The following is a 24,659-nucleotide window of genomic DNA, read 5'->3' as shown; positions in this document are numbered from 1 at the left end:
GTCTTTTTGCATTGATGAGTTCACCAGTGCCTTCTTTCTTTCTCAGGATGTACCAAACTATAGATTTTGCCACTCCTAAAATTGTAGCAATTTCTCGGATGGGTTTTTTTCTGTTTTCGCAGCTTAAGGATGGCTTGTTTTACCTGCATGGAGTGCTCCTTTGACTGTATGTTTACTTCACAGCAAAACCTTCCAAATGCAAGCACCACACCTCAAATCAACTCCAGGCCTTTTATCTGCTTAATTGAGAATAACATAACGAAGGGATTGCCCACACCTGTCCATGAAATAGCCTTGGAGTCAATTGTCCAATTACTTTTGGTCCCTTTAAAAACAGGGTTGCACATGTTAAGGAGCTGAAACTCCTAAACCCTTCATCCAATTTTAACGTGGATACCCTCAAATGAAAGCTGAAAGTCTGAACTTCAACTGAATCTGAATTGTTTTGTTTAAAATTCATTGTGGTAATGTCTATAACCAAAATTAGAAAAATGTTGTCTCTGTCCAAATATATATGGGCTTAACTGTATATACAAGGTGTGATGGTGGGTCAATTGTTTTAAATATCTTTCTTTCAAATACCTCTCTTAAAAGGTTTGTAGAAAGTTTGGAAGTTGCCTACCATCTATAGTATAGGGAATAGTTTCGACTGGGGGTCTGACTGCTGGGCAACCTTCGAGTTCCAAAAACAGAGTTTGGATATACAGTATCCGGTGGTCTTTTAAGAATAAATAGAGCAGAGGTGCACATGATCAACCACAACTCCATTAACATGGGGTTCTTCAGTGCTCCAATTCTCTGAATCGGTGAAGGTCCAAGCAGCTGGACCCCCAATGATTGTGAAATTATCTCCTATCCTCTATTCTATGGTACAACCTTTATTAGGGCATTTAAGATATACAGGTAATCTTTGCAGCTACCCACATAGTCCATGGTCTATCAACCAGAGGGTCATGTGACTCTTCATTCCTGCTAGTGATAACAAGGGGGAGGGGACAGTAAGGTCAGGCAATGGTGGGGCATAATGAAATGGATATCCAGGATTTATTTATATCTCACAGAAAATAATACACAGATTATTTCTGTGTATGAAATGTATAGGGATGAGTTACTATTTTAGTTAAGAGGTTAAAGGTATGAAATGTGATCTTTTCAGAGTTCATAGTACACGGCACTAGTCTCTGCACTGCTAATGATTGTAAAGCACACACCTACCCAGCTGCATTGTGTAACCGGGCTGACATACAATGAAGGCTCACACTTCCCAGTTGTTGCGGATGACTATTGTGCAGAAAACTTTAATCGGAATTTCACTACTATGGATGCTGAAACGTATATTTTTCCCCTACCTCTTGAAGGACTTAAGGTTTTTTTTCCGAGCAATCGGCTATGCACGGGGGATAGAGCGAGCAGTTAAACGCAGCCCTTTCTTTTGTATACTGGATATGTTTTTGAAGCAGGTGTCCACAAAACCAAACCATACATTTATTCTCTATCAAGACCAGTCATACACATACAAGGAGATAGATCTGAAAAGCAACCAAGCAGCGTGGGCTTTAAGTCAATATGCAAAAGTGAAAACCGGGGATTGTGTTGCCATCTTCCTGGGTAATGAGCCTGCTTATATTTGGCTTTGGCTGGCACTAGCCAAATTGGGATGCCCAATGGCTTGCATGAATTATAATATACGTTCTAAATCCTTTCTTCATTGCTTCAAGTGCTGTGGGGCTAAAGTGCTAGTTGCTGCTCCAGGTAAGAAGAATCTAGTATAACCATATTATGTTTTAATGTATTGGTGGCAATTACATTTGCTCAACAGGCAGAATCAAATGCACGTGGCTTCTACATCTTATTTGGTTGAGTATTTAAGAATATGTAGATGAATGTCTGTATATCTAAATAGTTCTAAAGAAATGAATGTGAGATCCTTGGGATTAAGGGGTTAACTGGACGGAAACGAGAACCCTAGTCTTACTACGGTTTATACTTATCAAGTTACTTAAAGAATCCACTTAATATACCCTATTTGCAAAATATCTTTTTTTTTCTGTTGTCTTTTCCTAGAATACAATAGATTTGTAATTGAATACTTTGGAAATCCATTTGAAAGGTCACCCAACATATTTCATTATGAATTTTGCAGATTTTGTTAATGTCATCTGATATCTGTGATCTGATCTAATGTCATATTTATTTTGAAAGGGAAACTAAAGATGGTATTTATACACTAGAGAATCTGGCAAGACTGTTCCTGAATAAGTTTGGACAGCTTCTAAGCTGTAGGGTAGAGGTGAGCACATGGGATCTGTAGCCTTACGGAAACCCAAATGGCCACCTTCTACATACATTAATTTGCAAAAATGAAGTCCCTGGTTGTGATGAGCGAATGTGCTTGGATAACGTCTTAGCCGAGCATGCTCGGGTGTTATCCGAGTATCTTAGGAATGCTTGTATATTATGTTCGAGTCTATCTGGCTGCATGACTTGTGGCTGTTAGACAGCCTGAACACATATGGGGATTCCCTAACAAACAAGCAATCCCCACATGTATTGAAGCTGTCTAACAGCCGCAAATCATGCAACCACAGGGACTCCAACATAATATACGAACACGATGAGTATGAGTAGCATGCTCAGTTAAGCCATAATCCGAGCACATTTCCTCATCACTAGTCCCTGGTAATTAATCTAAGAACTAACCTGTGCCCTTCTGTACATGTTTCACCCATATGAAAGTTGAAAGGGAATGGCATTCAGCAGTTACATAGTTAATAATAATCTTTATTTTTATATAGCGCTAACATATTACGCAGCGCTTTACAGTTTTGCACACATTATCATCGCTGTCACCGATGGGGCTCACAATCTAAATTCCCTATCAGTATGTCTTTGGAATGTGGGAGGAAACCCACGCAAACACGGAGAGAACATACAAACTCTTTGCAGATGTGGTCCAAGGTGGGATTAGAACCCAGGACTCCAGCACTGCAAGGTGGCAATTAGCACAGCAGCAAGGTTAGCTGCTGTGCTAACCACTACGCCACCATGCTGCCCATAGTTGACTAATTTCTAGATTTCTTTTTAACAACAAGGTTGAATGCTCACATTTTTTCTAATCACCTAAAAAGAAACTGATTTTCTATCAGTATGCTGGATCCGGTTTTCATCCATTCTTGATTCATGTTAGTTTTTACCATTTTGTGTCATGGGTTTTTTTTTATTAAGAATAAAACGACTGGTGTAAGCTTCTTAAGCTGCTTAATGGCCTCAGTGATATAAAGCCAGAGTGTTTTCCTCCAGTACACTAAAGTGTTGTGTACCTTAAGCTAAAGTTGCATAAATGGGCTGGTTTTATGTGAACATCCATAGAATGGGTGGGAGGGTGTCCACCTTATCTCCATCTGCAGAGCTGGCACCGCCATGTGCTGACAGGACCTACGTGATGTCACAATCATGTGATCAATCACATGGGTGAAGAGTTATATAGTCTGAGCTTAAATATCTGGGCCCTAGAGGCAGTCTGGATGAGAAGTGCCTGGAGAGCAAGGACTCCAGGAAAGTGTTTGTGGACGCGGTGCTTGTTAAAGGACATTGCTAACCCTGAGTGGGCTGAGCCCACTAATGTAAGGACTGCACGTAGTGCAACCATTTTGTTTTACTGTTTCATTTGTGCTTAAAACTTGGTTTAAGCTGTATCTAATAAACCAAGTACATCCTTAAAGCCGCACTGTTCCGGTGGCTACCTCCGTGTGCAGCCGACTGAGACGATCTACCACAGGGCACATTTAAGTTTGCACTAAATTCTTTTCCCTGGGCCTACTCAGCTTACAATGACAGTAAGACGGGTTGAGTAGTGATTTTGTTATCTGCAAATCATCCACTACAGGTGACTAAAGCTCATAGCAATCCAGGGGGCAGATTTGTTGTCTTGGAAGCACTTCTGAAGGGTAAGCCAACTATTTTATGTAATATGTATGCAACAAATATGGGTCAGATCTGTTTTCTACAAAAAGTTTTCTCTTTACTTCAGAAAATGCCTCTAGTGGCCCTAAGAGTGGGTAGAGGCGTAAACATCCCTTTTTCAGAGGTTTGGGGGGGGGGCAGTTTGCCTCCACAAAACCTAGTCAGGTTAGCGTTGGAATTCAGGAAATTAATTAGGGCCAACTCAGTGTTGGATTTATGGAGTATAGATCATCGTAAGGAGAGGGCCTACTCTTTTTTTCTCCCCGTCTCACCACACACATACAAGAAAAGATTTTTTTGGGGAAAATATTTTAACTCTTAGAATGTTGAAAAGGGTGGAGATGGGACAAATCTCTTGCTCCAACCATGCCCCAGTTCTGTTGGACCTGAAGTCTTCTCATCCATTAACATGGATTTGCCACTGGCGCCTGAATGAGTTTCTTGTCAAGGACCTCAACATTAGGAAAACTCTACTTGAGCATCCGTCTGACTTTTTCCACCTAAATGAGGACTCGGTTTCTTCACCTTCAATGCTGTGGGAGGGAGGCTCATAAGGCAGTAATGAGGGGTCATTGTATTAAAGAAGGGTCCAAATTGAAAAAAAAAAATGCCAGACTTGAATATAATAATCTTTCTTTGCAACTCAAAAGAGAAGAACATAAACTAACTGCATCTCCTTCTCTGCTGGTTTTGAGGAGGGTGGTAGTGATTAGAAATAAGTTGAAAGACCTATCTATGTGAAAGGCAGAGAAACTACTTTTAGACACAAAGCAAAAATATTATGAAAAGGGCACTATTGGCAAAGGAATTGAAGGAGAGGGCTTTGTCCTCAAATCCCAAAGCAATAAGAAATGAAGATCGCACTATACACTACAATCCATCTGAGATTTCTAATTTATTTTAGAATTTCTATAGTAAATTATATAATCTCCAGGATACACTTCCTTCGGACGAAAATTGAAGAGACTCCCTATTGAAAAATTATTTATCCAATTTAAATTTTAAAGTCCTGGCCCCTGAAGCGATACTCTCTTAATATTGCGGTTACCCAAGGGAAAATAGCTGAAATTTTGAAAAACTTGCCTTTGGGAAAGTCTCCTGGCCCAGACGGACTAACATATCTTTATTATAAAACTTTTGCAGAGGAGCAGATGCCCCACATGACTAAAATCTTTAACTTAAGGTACCTTCACACTGAACAACTTAACAACGATATCGCTAGCGATCCGTGACGTTGCAGCGTCCTGGATAGCGATATCGTTGTGTTTGACACGCAGCAGCGATCAGGATCCTGCTGTGACATCGTTGGTCGGAGCTAGAAGGCCAGCACCTTATTTCGTCGCTGGCTCACCCGCTGACATCGCTGGATCGGTGTGTGTGACACCGATCCAGCGATGTCTTCACTGGTAACCAGGGTAAACATCGGGTTACTAAGCGCAGGGCCGCGCTTAGTAACCCGATATTTTCCCTGGTTACCAGTGTAAATGTAAAATAAAAAAAACACATACTCACATTCCGGTGCCTGCGTCCGCTTTCCTGCACTCCTCCTGCATCCTGTGTCAGCGCCGGCCGTAAAGCAGAGCACGGCGGTGTCTTCCCCCAGAGATGCGAACTCTGCTTCAGGAAAATGGCCGCCGCGATCTCCATCTGCGCCGCGGCCATTTTCCTGAAGCCCTGGGCAGCAGAGCGCTCGATCTGCACACACGCGGCCACAGGAAGATGGCCGCCCCCACTGATCACCAGGGGAATAGCGCAGATCGCGCTCTTTTCCCTCCCCTGTGCAGTGGATTCTGGACTTGGGCATGCGCACACCACTACGCCAATCACGGAAAACTAAGCAAGATCTGGGGGAAGACATTACGCCCATCTGACCAGACCAGCCTGATTGACAGGCGAAAACGACTACTTTGGTAATGTATTTCGGCAGCATAGTTGGGGAATCGGGGGTCCACAAAATACACTATTGTAATGCACAGCTCAGGCCCTATTTAACAGTATTTTTATCTCATACGAAAAAAACGGGGTGACAGGTTCCCTTTAAGCACCTGGCGTCTTCACTATATTGCTCATTGACGGTTTCTCAGCCAACTGAATTTGAGAGGCTTTGTAAGGAAGGCACGTCAACTAAAGGGTTAATATCAGATATTTACAGGATCTTGGTTTCTCCTCGGACTGACCAACCCTTGAAACATCCGTATATGATTAGATGGTAGTCTTTCCTGGGAAGGATGCTGTCTCAATGCTGGCAGACTGTATGGGAAAGGTGGTCAAATCCTCTATCTGTACCCTTTATAAGAAAAACCAATATAACATGCTGGGAAGGAAATGTAGCCATATAGTAATGATAAAAATGAGACCCATCTCTTCAGCTGCCTCACCAGCCCTCCCCTGACTGCACCTAACTGGAGGTCATGCTGCCCCCTCTATTACCCCAGACCTGTGTGCAGCTGCTCAGCCAGAACAACCCTAGAATGGGTTCCCTTTATGAAGATAATACTGCCATAGTGTTCTCACATAATACCGCCATACAGATCACACATAATACTGTCCTATAGTTCTCACATAATACCGACATATAGATCGCAAATAACGATGCCATAGTGTTCTCATATAATACCGCCATATAGATCTCACATAATGCCGCCATATAGATCACACATAATACCGCCATATACTTCTCACATAATACCGCCATATAGATCTCGCATAATACCATCATATAGATCGCAAATAATGGCGCCATAGTGTTCTCACATAATACCGCCATATAGACCACACATAATACCGCCATATAGATCACACATAACAGGTGTGAGAGGTGTGAATAGGAGAGGATTGGATACATGGCCCAGCAGTCAGTATCGCACATAGGAGGATTAGATACACAGCTCAGCAGTCAGTATCATACAGGACAGTATTAGATACACAGCTCAGTCAGTATCACACAGGATAGGATTAGATACATGGCTCAGCAGTCAGTATCACAAAGGATAACATTAGATACACAGCTCAGCAGTCAGGATCACACAGGGGAGAATTAGATATATGTCTCAGCAAAGTATCACACAGGGTAGGATTAGATACATGTCTCAGCACAGTATCACACAGGGTAGGATTAGATACATGGCTCAGCAGACAGCATCACACAGGAGAGGATAAGATACACAGCTCAGTCAGTATCACACAGGAGAAGATTAGATACATGGCTCAGCAGACAGCATCACACAGGAGAGGATTAGATACACGTCTCAGCACAGTATCACACAGGATAGGATTAGATACATGTCTCAGCAAAGTATCACACAGGGTAGGATTAGATACATGTCTCAGCACAGTATCACACAGGGTAGGATTAGATACACGGCTCAGCAGACAGCATCACACAGGAGAGGATTAGATATACAGTACAGACCAAAAGTTTGGACACACATTCTCATTTAAAGATTTTTCTGTATTTTCATGACTATGAAAATTGTACATTCACACCGAAGGCATCAACACTATGAATTAACACATGAGGAATTATATACTTAACAAAAAAGTGTGAAACAACTGAAATTATGTCTTATATTCTAGGTTCTTAAAAGTAGCCACCTTTTGCTTTGATGACTGCTGTGCACACTCTTGGCATTCTCTTGATGAGCTTCAAGAAGTATTTACTGGGAATGGTCTTCCAACAATCTTGAAGGAGTTCCCAGAGATGCTTAGCACTTGTTGGCCCTTTTGCCTTCTCTCTGCGGTCCAGCTCACCCCAAACCATCTCGATTGGGTTCAGGGTCTGGTGACTGGAGGCCAAGTCATCTGGCGTAGCAACCCATCACTCTCCTTCTTGGTCAATTAGCCTTACACAGCCTGGAGGTGTGTTTGGGGTCATTGTCCTCTTGAAAAATAAATGATGGAAAATAAATGATGGTCCAACTAAACGCAAACAGGATGGAGTCGCATGCCGCTGCAAGAGTAGCCATGCTGGTTTAGTATGCCTTCAATTTTGAATAAATCCCCAAGAGTTTCACCAGCAAAGCACTCCCACACCATCACACCTCCTCCTCCATGCTTCACGGTGGGAGCCAGGCATGTAGAGACCATCCGTTCACCTTCTCTGCGTCGCACAAAGACTAACTAAAGATCTCAAATTTGGACTCATCAGACCAAAGCACAGATTTCCACTGGTCTAATGTCCATTCCTTGTGTTCTTTAGCCCAAACAAGTCTCTTCTGCTTCTTGCCTGTCCTTAGCAGCATTTCCTAGCAGCTATTTTACCATGAAGGCCTGCTGCACAAAGTCTCCTGTTAACAGTTGTAGAGATGTGTCTGCTGCTAGAACTCTGTGTGGCATTGACCTGGTCTCTAATCTGAGCTGCTGTTAACCTGCGATTTCTGAGGCTGGTGATGACTCGGATAAACTTATCCTCAGAAGCAGAGGTGACTCTTGGTCTTCCTTTCCTGGGACGGTCCTCATGTGAGCCAGTTTCTTCGTAGCGCTTGATGGTTTTTGCCACTGCACTTGGGGACACTTTCAAAGTTTTCCCATTTTTTCGGACTGACTGACCTTCATTCCTTAAAGTAATGATGGCCACTCATTTTTCTTTACTTAGCTGCTTTTTTCTTGCCATAATACAGATTCTAACAGTCTGTTCAGTAGGACTATCAGCTGTGTATCCAACAGACTTCTGCACAACACAACTAATGGTCCCAACCCCATTTATAAGGCAAGAAATGCCACTTATTAAACCTGACAGGGCACACCTGTGAAGTGAAAACCATTCCCGGTGACGACCTCTTGAAGCTCATCAAGAGAATGTCAAGAATGTGCAAAGCAGTCATCAAAGCAAAAGGTGGTCCAAACAGTATCACATGGTAGGATTAGATACATGGCTCAGCACAGTAAAGGCCCCGTCTCACATAGCGATTTACCAACGATCACGACCAGCGATACGACCTGCCGTGATCGTTGGTAAGTCGTTGTGTGGTCGCTGGGGAGCTGTCACACAGACAGCTCTCTCCAGCGACCAACGATCAGGGGAACGACTTCGGCATCATTGAAACTGTCTTCAAAGATGCCGAAGTCCCCCTGCAGCACCCGGGTAACCAGGGTAAACATCGGGTTACTAAGCGCAGGGCCGTGCTTAGTAACCCGATGTTTACCCTGGTTACCAAAAAAAACAAACAGTACATACTCACATTTCGGTGTCTGTCAGGTCCCTTGCCGTCTGCTTCCTGCTCTGACTGAGTGCCGCCGTACAGTGAGAGCAGAGCGCAGCGGTGACGTCACTACTGTGCTGTGCTCTCACTGTACGGCGTCAGTCAGTCAAAGCAGGAAGCAGACGGCAAGGGACCTGACGGACATCAGATGGTGAGTATGTACGGTTTGTTTTTTTTTACATTTACACTGGTAACCAGGGTAAACATCGGGTTACTAAGAGCGGCCCTGCGCTTAGTAACCCGATGTTTACCCTGGTTACCAGTGAAGACATCGCTGGATCGGTGTCACACACACCGATTCAGCGATGTCAGCGGGACCTCAACGACCAAAAAAAGGTCCAGGCCATTCCGACACGACCAGCGATCTCACAGCAGGGGCCTGATCGCTGGTACGTGTCACACATAGCGAGATCGCTACTGAGGTCGCTGTTGCGTCACAAAACTAGTGACTCAGCAGCGATCTCGCTAGCGATCTCGCTATGTGTGACGGGGCCTTAATACATATGGGAGGAGATACACTGCTCAGATTCTGCATCACAAAGGATAGGATTAGATTACCTCTCCCCTCCCCCGATACTTACTTCACAGCTGCCTGGTGAGTCCTGTCTCCCTCCCGTCCTTGGTCTCCTCCTCCTCCTATAACCACAGGGCTCCTTCGATTATACTGGGAAACTAGAGCTTACAGCACACTGTGAGCTCCAGAAAGATGGCGCCGATCTCCTGCCTCTGCTGTGATGTGGACGGCTCAGGGGGCTTGGCCAGATCACTACAGGGAGCAGTTCAATGCAAAGTATAGGATCGGATGCTGACAGCAGATGTCTGTGCCGTATTTGCAGAGTGTAAGTGTCGTGCAGCTACACTTACACAAATGGCGGCGCCCAGTGGCTGAAAAAATAATTAATAATAAAAAAATGTAAATTTGTATTAAAATAATTGTATATATAAACAATCATTTTTAATAAAAAAAATAAAATGCGGCACCTTCCCTTTATCTTGTCATCAGATAGAACTGATGTTGGACTTTCTGCCTTTTTCTGTACTATTGCACATGTTTTGATGCCACTAAGGGGAAACATCTTCCAATAGTTCAATCTAATTGTACTCCATTCTTTCTGATCCTCTAATTTGTAAGCCAAATTGTGATTGCTTTGTCTTATTTCTGATTGTAAAATTGTATTTTTATTTTATTTTAATAAAAAAATAGTTATAAAAAAAGAATAGGACATGTAAATATTCTTATAGGCCATAATGTCAATGTGCAGTCAGTGTAAAACACTGACAGCACACGTAAATGATAAACTGACATGTGAGTTAGCCCTTACGCTAATGCTTGTTTTTTCTCACTCTGATATTTTTCTGGATTAGCATAGCTATATAGAAGTTCTAATATCAGTAAAGTGCAATAGTTGACAACCCCTGTAATGTCTAATGCCTTAGTATGCCTCCTTATGCATCTAATTCCATATTTTATATGGAATACTCCATTATATGCCTATTACATAGCTTTTCTTCTAGAAACTTTATTAATTAAAGTGGTCTATTCACAAAAATTTTCATGTTGAACTTGATACACAATGTAATAGTGGCTGCAGAGCTGTCTATTTTTAATTTTGTTTCTCCATTGCAGAAATATTAGTAATAAAAGTATTTGGCACCTAATGAGTTACCTTTCACTATGCCCAAGTGCGTGTTATCAGAGTATTCACTGGAGGCGTGTACTTCTTCTCCCTGCAGATGCTGATCAATTATAAGCAGGCAGCAACACATAAGGGTATGGCTCCACGGTCCGGAGGGGCGGCGGTATCGCCGCAGCGGCGAAGCCGCTCGGAGCTAAGCCCCGCCCCCTTAATGGGACGAGATGGTGCTGGATGTGTACAGTACACATCCGGGATCATCGCACCCCTCGCCATAGGGCCCTGTGATATGCCTTGCGGGGACGCTGCGTCCCCGCAAGGTGTACGGACATGCTGCGTTCTGAAAAGACGCGCAGCATGTTCGGAGTCGCAGGGCCGCCGCGTGCGGGTTTCCACGCATAGTGGAGACGGGATTTCATACAATCCCCTCCACTATGCTGGAACATCTGGACGCTGCTTGTTTGACGCTGCAGCGTCAAACAAGCAGCGTTTACTTACCGTGGAAATATACCCTTAGAAAAAGAAAATGTCCCATTATACATGGCTTAGAGCAGGTTTATCAGTGGATGAGATGTAAGGATATACCGTATTTTCCGGCGTATAAGACGACTTTTTAACCCCTGAAAATCTTCTTAAAAGTCGGGGGTCGTCTTATACGCCGGGTATCGCCTTGTACGCCGGTGTATATGGTGGGTGGGGGCGGGGAGTGGTCCTGATGACGACGAGGGGGCGTCTCACAGGAAAGTGAGTATCCCCCATTACCTCATCGTAGCGCTGCAGCGTGGGGTCTCTGCTGGGAGCGGCGGCTGCTGTGCTGTGGGGCGGCGGGTCCTCTTCTGCAGTGTGGGGCCTCTGTACTATGGGGCGGCGGCGGCGTATCTTCATGCAGTCGGGGCTCCTCCGGCATCCTCCGGCATCTCCTCCGGCATCTCCGGGAAAATGGCCGCTGCTCAGATTCAGATCTCGTGTCCCGAGATCTCGGGACGAGATCTGAATCTGAGCATGCGCCGACCCCAGCGGCCATTTTCCCGGAGGCCACCGCATCGCACCTATTGAGCTGCCTCCGGGAAAATGGCCGCTGCTCAGATTCAGATCTCCTCTCCCGAGATCTCAGGACGAGATCTGAATCTGAGCAGCGGCCATTTTCCCGGAGGCCACCGCATTGTACCGAGCTGCCAGCGGGGCCTCCGGGCTTTAAAGAGATGCCGGAGGAGCCCCGACTGCATGCAGATACGCCGCCGCCGCCCCACAGCACAGAGGCCCCACACTGCAGAAGAGGAGAAGCCGCCCCACAGCACAGCAGCCGCCGCTCCCAGCAGAGACCCCACGCTGCAGCGCTACGATGAGGTAATGGGGGATACTCACTTTCCTGTGAGACGCCCCCTCGTTGTCATCAGGACCACTCCCCCCCCCCCAAAAGGCACATATTCACCGGCCCTATAAGACGACATACGGTGTATAAGAAGACCCCCGACTTTTAAGAAGATTTTATATTTTAACTGGTAAAGTTGGGGGGTCGTCTTATACGCCCAGTCGTCTTATACGCCGGAAAATACGGTAGCTCTGATGTCCAGGTCTAAACTTCTGCACAGGGCCGGACTGGGACTAAAATTCAGCCCTGGCATTTGAAGTCACACAGGCCCACTTGTCGCATGGTGACTGTATAATATCTTTGTACACTTGTAGGCTACAAGAAGTGAGGAGAGTGTAACACGACTATATAACATATAATTACAGCTGTATCCAGCATTACAGCTCAGTCCCCATAGACTGTAATACAGCACAGCCCCCATAGACTGTAATACAGCACAGCCCCCATAGACTATAATACAGCACAGCCCCCATAGAATGTAATACAGCATAGCCCCCATAGAATGTAATACAGCACAGCCCCCATAGAATGTAATACAGCACAGCCCCCATAGAATGTAATACAGCACAGCCCCCATAGAATGTAATGCAGCCAGCCCCCATAGAATGTAATACAGCACAGCCCCCATAGAATGTAATGCAGCCAGCCCCATAGAATGTAATACAGAACAGCCCCATAGAATTTAATGCAGCACAGCCCCCATAGAATGTAATGCAGCCAGCCCCATAGAATGTAATGCAGCCAGCCCCATAGAATGTAATGCAGCACAGCCCCCATAGAATGTAATGCAGCACAGCCCCATAGAATATAATGCAGCACAGCCCCATACAATATAATGCAGCACAGCCACCATACAATGTAATGCAGCCAGCCCCATAGAATATAATGCAGCACAGGCCCATGGAATGGAATGCAGCCAGCCCCCATAGAATGTAATGCAGGCAGCCACCATACAATATAATGCAGCACAGCCCCCATAGAATGTAATGCAGGCAGCCCCCATAGAATGTAATGCAGCACAGCCCCATAGAATGTAATGCAGCACAGCCCCATAGAATATAATGCAGCACAGGCCCATAGAATGGAATGCAGCCAGCCCCATAGAATATAATGCAGCACAGGCCCATGGAATGGAATGCAGCCAGCCCCATAGAATATAATGCAGCACAGGCCCATGGAATGGAATGCAGCCAGCCCCATAGAATATAATGCAGCACAGGCCCATGTAATGGAATGCAGCCAGCCCCATAGAATATAATGCAGCACAGGCCCATGTAATGGAATGCAGCCAGCCCCATAGAATATAATGCAGCACAGGCCCATGGAATGTAATGCAAGCAGACACCATACAATATAATGCAGCACAGCCCCCATAGAATGTAATGCAGGCAGGCAGCCCCCATAGAATGTAATGCAGGCAGGCAGCCCCATAGAATGTATTGCAGGCAGGTAGCCCCCATAGAATGTAATGCAGGCAGGCAGCCCCATAGAATGTATTGCAGGCAGGTAGCCCCCATAGAATGTAATGCAGGCAGGCAGCCCCCATAGAATGTAATGCAGGCAGGCAGCCCCCCATAGAATGTAATGCAGGCAGGCAGCCCCCCATAGAATGTAATGCAGGCAGGCAGCCCCCCATAGAATGTAATGCAGGCAGGCAGCCCCCCATAGAATGTAATGCAGGCAGGCAGCCCCCATAGAAAGTAATGCAGGCAGGCAGCCCCCATAGAAAGTAATGCAGGCAGGCAGCCCCCATAGAAAGTAATGCAGGCAGGCAGCCCCCATAGAAAGTAATGCAGGCAGGCAGCCCCCATAGAAAGTAATGCAGGCAGGCAGCCCCCATAGAATGTAATGCAGGCAGGCAGCCCCCATAGAAAGTAATGCAGGCAGGCAGCCCCCATAGAAAGTAATGCAGGCAGGCAGCCCCCATAGAATGTAATGCAGGCAGGCAGCCCCCATAGAATGTAATGCAGGCAGGCAGCCCCCATAGAATGTAATGCAGGCAGGCAGCCCCCATAGAAAGTAATGCAGGCAGGCAGCCCCCATAGAAAGTAATGCAGGCAGGCAGCCCCCATAGAATGTAATGCAGGCAGGCAGCCCCCATAGAATGTAATGCAGGTAGGCAGCCCCCATAGAATGTAATGCAGGCAGGCAGCCCCCATAGAATGTAATGCAGGCAGGCAGCCCCCATAAAAAGTAATGCAGGCAGGCAGCCCCCATAGAAAGTAATGCAGGCAGGCAGCCCCCATAGAAAGTAATGCAGGCAGGCAGCCCCCCCCCAATAGCTCCACAATCCAGTCATCACTCATTGATAAAAAAAAACAAACACTCTACTCACCTCTCTCCTCGTGTCCCACGCTGCTCTGGCTCTGGTCTCAGCAGTCGCAGTCTGCCCGCCCGGTCACACAGCAGGTGTCAGCGGCAGGTGTCAGCGGCAGGCAGAGCGGGGAATGATGGGAGAGGGGGCGTCAGCAGACGCTCTCTCCTCCATCATTGCATTCAACTGTACCGGCGTCTATGACGCCGGTATAGTTGAATGCGGGGCCGGGAGTGTGCCGCGACAGCGTGGGGAGTGTGCCGACAGCGGCACATTCGAGCGGCCCACTACTGCCACCGGCCCTTCTGGCATTTGCCAGAACTGCCCTATGGCCAGTCCGGCCCTGCAAGTTCTGCATGAGTCAGTATGAAGGGCGCAGCAGTGCAGCTGAGTTTAGTTGTGTCATATTACAACCCCGCTATCCATTCTTCTCCTCTTACTCTTAGCACGGTCACCTCTGCAGTGTTGCACCTTCCCTCACACTGCCTCTCTGAATATATCTCAGTAATGAAACTTACATGTGTTGTGATAAACTTGTAGTGAGAGCAGAACAAAATCTCATTACATCTCACCCAGGAGTAGCCAAATACACAATGCTCTTGTGTTACGGTACCTTCACACGAAGCGACGCTGCAGCGATAGCGACAACGATGCCGATCGCTGCAGCGTCGCTGTTTGATCGCTGGAGAGCTGTCACACAGACCGCTCTCCAGCGACCAACGATGCCGAGGTCCCCGGGTAACCAGGGTAAACATCGGGTTGCTAAGCGCAGGGCCGCGCTTAGTAACCCGATGTTTACCCTGGTTACCAGCGTAAAAGTAAAAAAAACAAACAGTACATGCTCACCTGCGCGTCCCCCAGCGTCTGCTTCCTGACACTGACTGAGCTCCGGCCCTAACAGCACAGCGGTGACGTCACCGCTGTGCTTTCACTTTCACTTTAGGGCCGGCGCTCAGTAAGTGTCAGGAAGCAGAAGCTGGGGGACGCGCAGGTGAGCATGTATTGTTTGTTTTTTTTACTTTTACGCTGGTAACCAGGGTAAACATCGGGTTACTAAGCGCGGCCCTGCGCTTGGTAACCCGATGTTTACCCTGGTTACCAGTGTAAAACATCGCTGGTATCGTTGCTTTTGCTTTCAAACACAACGATACACAGCGATCGGACGACCAAATAAAGTTCTGGACATTATTCAGCGACCAGCGACATCACAGCAGGATCCTGATCGCTGCTGCGTGTCAAACGAAACGATATCGCTAGCCAGGACGCTGCAACGTCACGGATCGCTAGCGATGTCGTTTCGTGTGAAGGTACCTTTAGACATAATGACAGTTTGCTCTGCTTTCACTGCAGAGTGATTACAAGATGCTTGAACACAGCACATGGAAGTGTGATTTCATCACATGCTGAGAAACCTGCTTCAAGGTATTTTGGGATGTTCATTTCTTTCCTTTAAGTGTTCGCTGCCTGCTTATGATTAGTCAGTGGTATACAGGGGGAAAAGCTCACGCCCCTCAGTGAAAATGATCTGATGACACCCACTTGGACTAAAAGGGGTGGTCCACAATGAACAGTTATTTTAATCCTAAATGTCTGTCTATTTAATGTCGTGATCCAAACTCATTTCTAACAAACCTTAATTAAAAAGTCCCTATTGTTACCTGGCTACGCTAACTGCTTTACTTCTTTTCATCTACTTCCTGTTTGATGATGCTTTATTTAAGAACCCACCATGCATGCTGGGATACTCAAATGAGACATCATAAAGGGGCAGAGGGTTCAGTCACTGCCACAGCCTTTTCCCACACCCTGTGCACATTGCAATATACTCTGTACAATTTGAAGAATGATCCCTATGCCAAACAATGGCAAATACATTTTATTGGTCCCAGTCCTTTATAGTGGAGTACTGCTTCATTAAAAAGAACATAGCCAGTTTCAACTGCAGCAATAATATAACAGTAACTTTTTTTAACAGTTTTACCGTTTTTTCACCTCACTTGTCTACTCTCTCTCTCTGTGTAGTTTCCATAGCGGGCTTTGTATTTGTTTCCAGGACAACTTTATTTACTACACTGCGAAGTGTATGTCTAGGCATGTATACTCTCTAGCCATACTGACCAGCCAGGTCTCGCTGCACACTTCTGTCTCCCTTAATGACTTGTCTCTTACATATCTACATAGGTTGAAAAAGATCTAGGTCCATCAAGTTCAACCTTTTTCTCCACCAATTGTTCATTTTGTCACTAAATTAACTAGAACCCGCAATGTTATGTATATTGAGGAAATCATCCAGTCCTTTATTAAAAGCTGTCATAGTGTCTGCCTTTACTACCTCTTGTGGTATGGCATTTCACATTCTGACTGATCTAACGGTAAAGAACTCTTTTACTATTTAGCTGTCGGAATTGCCTTTCTTCCACTCATAATGAATGCCACCTAGTCCTTAGTATGGTCTTTGGAAGGAATAAGTCATGCACCAGTTCTTTGTACTGAAAACACATATATTTATTAGGGACTAGATGGTAGCCCGATTCTAATGCATCGGGTATTCTAGAATATGTATGTAGTTTATTTATGAAGATTTTAGAATAATACATTGAATACACAGGACTCGGCCAGCCGCGACCAATTAGCGAAGCGTGGTTCAAATCCCGCGCCAATTCACGGCCTGACTCTGCCTGTCGCTGATTGTTCGCGGCCGGCCATGTAGTATATAACAGTCCACGTAGTATATTGCACAGCCACATAGTATATTGCACAGCCATGTAGTATATAGCACAGCCCACGGAGTATATAGCACAGCCCACGGAGTATATAGCACAGCCACATAGTATATAGCACAGCCCACGGAGTGTATAACAGCCCACATAGCATATAACACAGCCACGTAGTTTATAACAGCCAACGTAGCATATAACACAGCTCACGTAGTATATAACAGCCCACGCACGCAGTATATAACACAGCCCATGTAGTATATAACACAGCCCATGTAGTATATAACACAGGCCACGTAGTGTATAACACAGCCCACGTAGTGCATAACACAGGCCACGTAGTGCATAACACAGGCCACGTAGTGTATAACACAGGCCACATAGTGTATTGCACAGCCCACGTAGTATATTGCACAGCCCACGTAGTATATTGCACAGCCCATGTAGTATATAGCACAGCCCACGCAGTATATAGCAATGTGGGCATTATATCCCTATTAAAAAAAAGAATTAAAATAAAAAATAGTTATATACTCACCTTCCGTTGGCCCCCGGATCCAAGCGAAGCGGTTACCGACGCTCCTTGCGCGCTCCAGTCCCAAGAGTGCATTGCAGTCTCGCGAGATGATGATGTAACTGTCTCGAGAGACCACCACATCATCTCGCGAGACCGCAATGCATGGAGCGGTCACCGGAGAGTTGCGAGGAGCGGGGAAGGCCTGTTCCTGATCCGGGGGCCAACGGATGGTGAGTATATAACGATTTTTAATTTTTTAAATTATTTTTAACATTAGATCTTTTAACTATTGATGCCGCATAGGCAGCATCAATAGTAAAAAGTTGGTCACACAGGGTTAATAGCAGCAGTAACGGAGTGCATTACACCGCAGCATAACGCGGTCCGTTACCGCTGCCATTAACCCTGTGTGAGCGCTGACTGGTGGGGATTATGGAGGGGGCACTGACTGTGGGGAGTAAGGAGCGGCCATTTTGCCGCCGGACTGTGCCCGTCGCCGATTGATCATGGCCGTTTTGCTGCGACCAATCAGCGACTTGGATTTCCATGACAGACAGAGGCCGCGACCAATGAATATCCGTGACAGACAGACAGACAGAAAGACAGACAGACGGAAGTGACCCTTAGACAATTACATAGATGGATGAGCGAATAGCTTCAGATAACTCCTTATCCGAATGGCTAAAGCGCTTACCCAATAGTTGCATCAGGAACCCGGCTTCCTGGATCGCTCCCAATAATCAGCTGTTCGGCGCCACAGCTGCATTTGTCGCGGCCGTGTGACAGTCACAACACATGCTTGGAGAGCCCAACAAACATGTTTTCCATGCATGTGTTGTTACTGTCACACAGCAGTGACAAATGCAGCTGTAGTGACGAACAGCTGATCATCGGGAGCGCTCCAGTTATCCAGGTTCCTGATGCAACTATTGGGTAAGTGCTATAGCCATTCGGATAAGGAGTTATCTGAAGCTATTCGTTCATCCCTAATATTTATACATGTAAATGAGATCTCCTCTGAGGCGTCTTTTTTCTAAGCTAAACAAGCCCAACTTTTCCAACCTCTCATCACGAGAGACCTTCCATCCCTTGTAATAAAGTTGCCCACCCTTTAACTGACTCTAAATTCTGAATGTCCTTTTTCAAATGTGGAGCACAAAACTGGATCCCATATTCTAGATGTGGCCTCACAAGCGATTTATAAAGGGGTAGCAATACATTGCATTGGGATTGCGGGATGTTATCACTTTAATACACCCTAACATCTTGTTTACTTTTGTGGCTGCTGCTTGACATTGAGTACTGCTGCTTGCTCTGCTTACTTGTAACCAGAATACCCAAGTCCTTCTCCTGTTCTGCAGTTCCAAGCAGGGGTGGATTAAGGGTAGCCAGGGCCCTGGGCTGTTCAGACACTGTGGGCCCCTCGGTCATGTGACAGGGTCATGTGACGGGGTCATGTGTGTGTCATGTTACAAAGATTTTGTAAGCCGCCACCATAACACAGTAGACACTTTTGGCCGGGCCCTACTCTACTGTAACCTATTAAATATTTGTTAAAATATGCAATACAATTTAGGTATATTATGATTTATTTTTCAATTTTTAAAATGACCAATATCACATACAAGGAACAAATACCACCGCACCATGACCAGACCACAAATTACAACCACAGTGATCGAATAATATCACATACAAGGAACAAATACCGCTACACCATGTCAAGACCACATATTACCACCACTTGGTGACCAAATAGCACATACAAGGGACAAATACCACAACACCATTTCCAGACCACATATTACCACCACATACTGACTGAATACTACAATACTGATCAGTAATAAAAAAACAAACACAATACTATCACCATAAGTGCCAGAATTCACAGGAGATCTGTACTTAGTATGCAGTGTTTGTTTAGAGGTAATTGTTGTGAATTCCGTTCTCGGGCTCCCTCCTGTGGTCCTGAATGGTACTTTGGTGAGTTCTGTCCTTGGACACCCTCTGGTGGCTTTGAGTGGAACTGCTGATCTTTGAGGTTGGCTTTCTCAGCTGCCCTCGCTTATTGCTTCTGCTGGCTTCCCTATTTAACTCTGCCCAGGTCGTTAGTTCATGCCAGCTGTCAATGTCTCAGTACTGGTTCAGATCTCTCTTGGATTTCTCAGATGACCTGTCTACTCCAGCAGAAGCTAAGTCCCTGCTAGTTCATTTGCTGTTCATTGGTTTTGAATATATTTCTCAGTATATGCTATGTTTCTAGTCCAGCTTGCTATTATGATATTTCCTTGCTAGCTGGAAGCTCTGGGGGTGCAGAGCTGCACCTTCACACCGTGAGTCGGTGTGGAGGTCTTTTTGCACACTCTGCGTGGTTTTTGTAGTTTTTAATACTGACCGCACAGTTCCCTTTCCTATCCTCTGTCTATCTAGAGAAGATTCGGCCTCCTTTGCTAAAATCTGTTTCATTCCTGTTTGTTACTTCCCTCTTAACTCACAGTCAATATTTGTGGGGGGCTACCTTTACTTTGGGGAATTTCTCTGAGGCAAGGTAGGCTGCTATTTTTATCTTTAGGGGTAGTTAGCTCTTAGGCTGTGAAGAGGCGTCTAGGGAGAGTTAGGCACGCTCCACGGCTATTTCTAGTGTGTGTGATAGGATTAGGGATTGCGGTCAGTAGAGTTACCACCTCCTCAGAGCTTGTCCCAGGTTTTCTGTTTTAACCATCAGGTCATTTCGGGTGCTCCTAACCACCAGGTCATAACAGGTAATACAGTGATCACTGGTGACATTATACACAGGACCTCTGTACATAGTATACAGTGTATAGTGTCAGTGTATAGGTAACACTGACTCACCAGTGACGTCTCTAGTTGAAGTCCTTCATCTTTCATCCAGCACAGACCGCCATCATTTCTTCCAGCCAGGACTCGTTTCTGCAGGAAATAACAAATAAACAGAGTTATCTCAAGCTCCGCTTGCAGAACACATTACTTAATTTTTCCCAACTTCTACATTACACCACATGAATAAAAAAAGGCAATATAGTGTCACTCTGCACAGTAACAGGACCGCCCCTCCATTTAAAACAGTATACTCAAAAAATAAAATAAATACATCACTGCAGTAATAATATCCCTTAATTAGCCCCTATGGTAATAATATTCCCCATCCTGGCCCCGTTTATCTCATTCCTGGCTCCAGCCATATTTTCTCGCATCCTGCCCTCATGAGTATCCATTCTACCCCATATGATCTCCCCATCCTGCCCCATCTGTCTCCATTGTATCCATCCTGCCCCATGTCTTTCATTCTGCTCCTTGTCTCCAATTATGCCCCGTATCTACATTCTGCCCATGCCTCCAGTCCTGCCCCCAGTGTGTCCAGCAATCTGCCCCAGTGTGTCCAGCATATTACCCCCAGTGTGTCCAGCAATCTGCCCCAGAGTGTCCAACATATCACCCCCAGTGTGTCCAGCAATCTGCCCCAGTATATCCAGCATATTGCCCCAGTGTGTCCAGCAATCTGCCCCAGTGTCAGACTCCAGCATATTGCCCCCATTGTGTCCAGCAATCTGCCCCAGTGTGTCCAGCATTGCCCCCAGACAGTGTGTCCAGCAATCTGCCCCAGAGTGTCCAGCATATTACCCCCAGTGTGTCCAGCAATCTGCCCCAGTATGTCCAGTATATTGCCCCAGCGTCCAGCAATCTGCCCCAGTGTCTGACTCCAGCATATTGCCCCCAGTGTGTCCAGCAATCTGCCCCAGTGTGTCCAGCATTGCCCCCAGACAGTGTGTCCAGCAATCTTCCCCAGTGTGTCCAGCAATCTGCCCCAGTATGTCCAGCATATTGCCCCAGTGTCCAGCAACCTGCCCCAGTGTGTCCAGCATTGCCCCCAGACAGTGTGTCCACCAGCAATCTGCCCTAGTGTCTCCAGCATTGCCCCCAGACAGTGTGTCCACCAGCAATCTGCCCTAGTGTCTCCAGCATTGCCCCCAGACAGTGTGTCCACCAGAAATCTGCCCCAGTATGTCCAGCATTGCCCCCAGTGTGTCCAGCAATCTGCCCCAGTGTGTCCAGCATTGCCCCCAGACAGTGTGTCCAGAAATCTGCCCCAGTGTCTCCAGCATTGCCCCCAGACAGTGTGTCCACCAGCAATCTGCCCCAGTGTCCAGCATTTCCCCCAGTGTGTCCAGCAATCTGCCCCAGTGTCTCCAGCATTGCCCCCAGTGTGTCCGACTCCAGCAATCTGCCCCATTGTCTCCAGCAATCTGCCCCAGTGTCCAGCATTTCCCCCAGTGTGTCCAGCAATCTGCCCCAGTGTCTCCAGCATTGCCCCAGACAGTGTGTCCACCAGCAATCTGCCCCAGTGTCTCCAGCATTGCCCCCAGTGTGTCCGACTCCAGCAATCTGCCCCATTGTCTCCAGCAATCTGCCCCAGTGTCTCCAGTATTGCCCCAGGGTGTCCAGCAATCTGCCCCGGTGTGTCCAGCATTCTGGCCTGCCCGGGCCCCCGGATTGCCGTTAGCAAAAAAAAACCCCAAAAAAAACCCCGTTCTCCTCACCTGACCTGTGCGCTCCAGTGGCAAGCTCCATCCAGCAGCGCGCACTCGCCAGCGACTGACAATGATGTCAGACGCCAGCGACGTGTGCACTGTGCCTGCGGCCAACTTCAGCTGCCAGCCTCCAATTGGCTGGCGGCTGTTGTTAACGCGCCCACACGTCAATAGGTGAAACTGCCGCAGCGCCGGTAGGTGCTCGGTGAGCAGATGAGATGGGGCCCGATGCGGGCCCCCTTTCTGCCCACCGGGCATTACTGCCCTGACTGGCGGCGGGCAATCTGAGCGGTAGCCGAGGGCCCCCCACACCACTGGGCCCTGGGCTACTGCCCAGATTGACCCTATTATAATCCGCCCCTGGTTCCAAGTATACTCACACTAAATGTATATGCAGTAATAAGATTACTTCGTCCTAGCTGCATTATTCTACATTTATCTACATTAAACCTCATTTGCCAAGTGTTTGCCCATTCAGACATCTTATCCAGATCGTTTTGCAATATCATACTGCAAGGTCAGATTTTAGTATCCTACATACCGTAGTTTGATGTTGTCAGCAAAGACTGACACTTTACTCTCAATCTCATCCTCTAGGTCATTAATAAAGAGGTTAAAAAGAATCGGTCCAACACAGATCCCTGCGGTACTCCACTGCTGACTATATCCCATTTAGAGAATGTACCTTTTATGACAACTGTTTCCTGTCATTAAGCCAATTCCTTATACATCTGCATATAGTTTCCCCCAGTCCTTGCTTCTGTAACTTCAGTATAAGGCTGTTTTGTGGTACAGTATCAAATGCCTTTGCAAAGTCCAGATAAATCACATCATCTGCATTACCAACATTGAGATTCTCACTTACTTCCTCATAGAAACCCAACTTGTTAGTTAGACACAACCTATTTTTCATGAATCCATGCTGGTTGTCAGTTATTATATTATTATCTGCAATATATTTCTGCAGGTCATCTCTTATAATACTCTCACAAATTTTGCACATTACTGATGTCCGGCTTACCAGACGGTAATTACCTGGATCCACCTTTCTACCTTTCTTAAATATCGGTACCACATCAAGCCATCCTCCAATCCTGTTGCACCACCCCTGTTACAAGAAAGTCTAAGAATATAAGGTACAGCCAGGGGTGGGATTCAGCCGGTACGACCCGGTACGGGGCAGCCGTTTACTAAAATTTCTATCTGCCAGCGTTCCGGGAGCCGGCTCTGCAGCGTGAGTGAACCGACTCTTTTCTTTTTTTTCCTTCCTTGTCTGGCGCCTGCAGCCTATCAGATTCAGCGAGCTCAGTGAGTGTGACTGTGACTCATGTGGGAGGAGCAGACAGGAGAGAGGGAGATGTGAGTCTGTGGAGTGTAAGAAATGCCTGTGAGTCCAGTGATGTGATCACAAAATCAGTCCCCACTCCCTAGGAAGGCACAGCCGATGCGGTTGAAATGTCGCTGTATTGTTCCCCTCAGCACCCGGGCATTCACCTCACACAAGTACCGCAGCTGTGCAGCCTGTAGCCTCCCGTCAGGCCAGGCTTGTGCTGGAGAGGTGGCCATGCTGTTATTATCAGCTCCCTCTAATAACGGCTGCAGTTCTGTGCCATCTCCAATTATCTGACACTCTGCAGCTCTTCTTGTCTTTACACTTTTGCAACCTTTTTAATGCACCCAAAATATCTGCAAATCATGGTGATTAACCCCTTCATGTTGTAGCTATTGTTCTTTTTCTGCCACACCTTTCAGGAGCCTTTGTAAGGGCTTGGGGTTTTGTTTTTCTTTTTTACAGGACAAGTTTTAGTTCTGAATGAGCCCATTTTACCATATAATGTCCTGAAAAACCAGGAAAAAAAAAGTTCACAGTGAGGTAAAATGAAGGTGGGGAAGCAATTCCACCGTATAGTTTGGTGGATTTGTTTTGCGTAGTTCAGAGTGCACGGTTTCATTTGAGGTGGTCTCACACGTGGCATCACAGGAGGCTGGGGCTGCACTCGCTTCTCTGCAGCGTCTCGCCACATTGATCACCTACAGTAAGGGTACCGTCTCACAGTGGCACTTTGGTCACTACGACGGCACGATCCGTGACGTTCCAGCGATATCCATACGATATCGCTGTGTCTGACACGCAGCAGCGATCAGGGACCGATCAGAATCGTACGTCGTAGCAGATCGTTTGAAACTTTCTTTCGTCGCTGGATCTCCCGCTGTCATCGCTGGATCGGCATGTGTGACACCGATCCAGCGATGTGTTCGCTTGTAACCAGGGTAAACATCGGGTTACTAAGCGCAGGGCCGCGCTTAGTAACCCGATGTTTACCCTGGTTGCCATTGTAAATGTAAAAAAAAAAAAAAACACTCACCTTCTGATGTCTGTCACGTCCC

At 46.3% G+C, this 24,659-nt stretch overlaps 1 protein-coding gene across 1 annotated transcript in view; it reads left to right on the top strand.

Annotated features, from left to right (window-relative positions):
* Positions 1-1,192: 1,192 nt before the first annotated feature.
* The window catches only part of LOC143775620 (long-chain fatty acid transport protein 2-like), a 153,270-nt gene continuing 129,803 nt past the window's right edge, over positions 1,193-24,659 (top strand). The window contains exon 1 of the mRNA XM_077263964.1: positions 1,193-1,752. Within this exon, the coding sequence (XP_077120079.1) occupies positions 1,248-1,752 (505 nt within the window). The 5' untranslated portion in view covers positions 1,193-1,247. The remainder of the gene's footprint in view (positions 1,753-24,659) is intronic.

This window comes from Ranitomeya variabilis, chromosome 5 (assembly GCF_051348905.1).
Source record: "Ranitomeya variabilis isolate aRanVar5 chromosome 5, aRanVar5.hap1, whole genome shotgun sequence".
In the NCBI taxonomy this organism is placed as follows: domain Eukaryota; kingdom Metazoa; phylum Chordata; class Amphibia; order Anura; family Dendrobatidae; genus Ranitomeya; species Ranitomeya variabilis.
The sequence above is the reverse complement of the archived record's forward strand: the minus strand, read 5'-3'. Positions and strand labels throughout refer to the sequence as shown.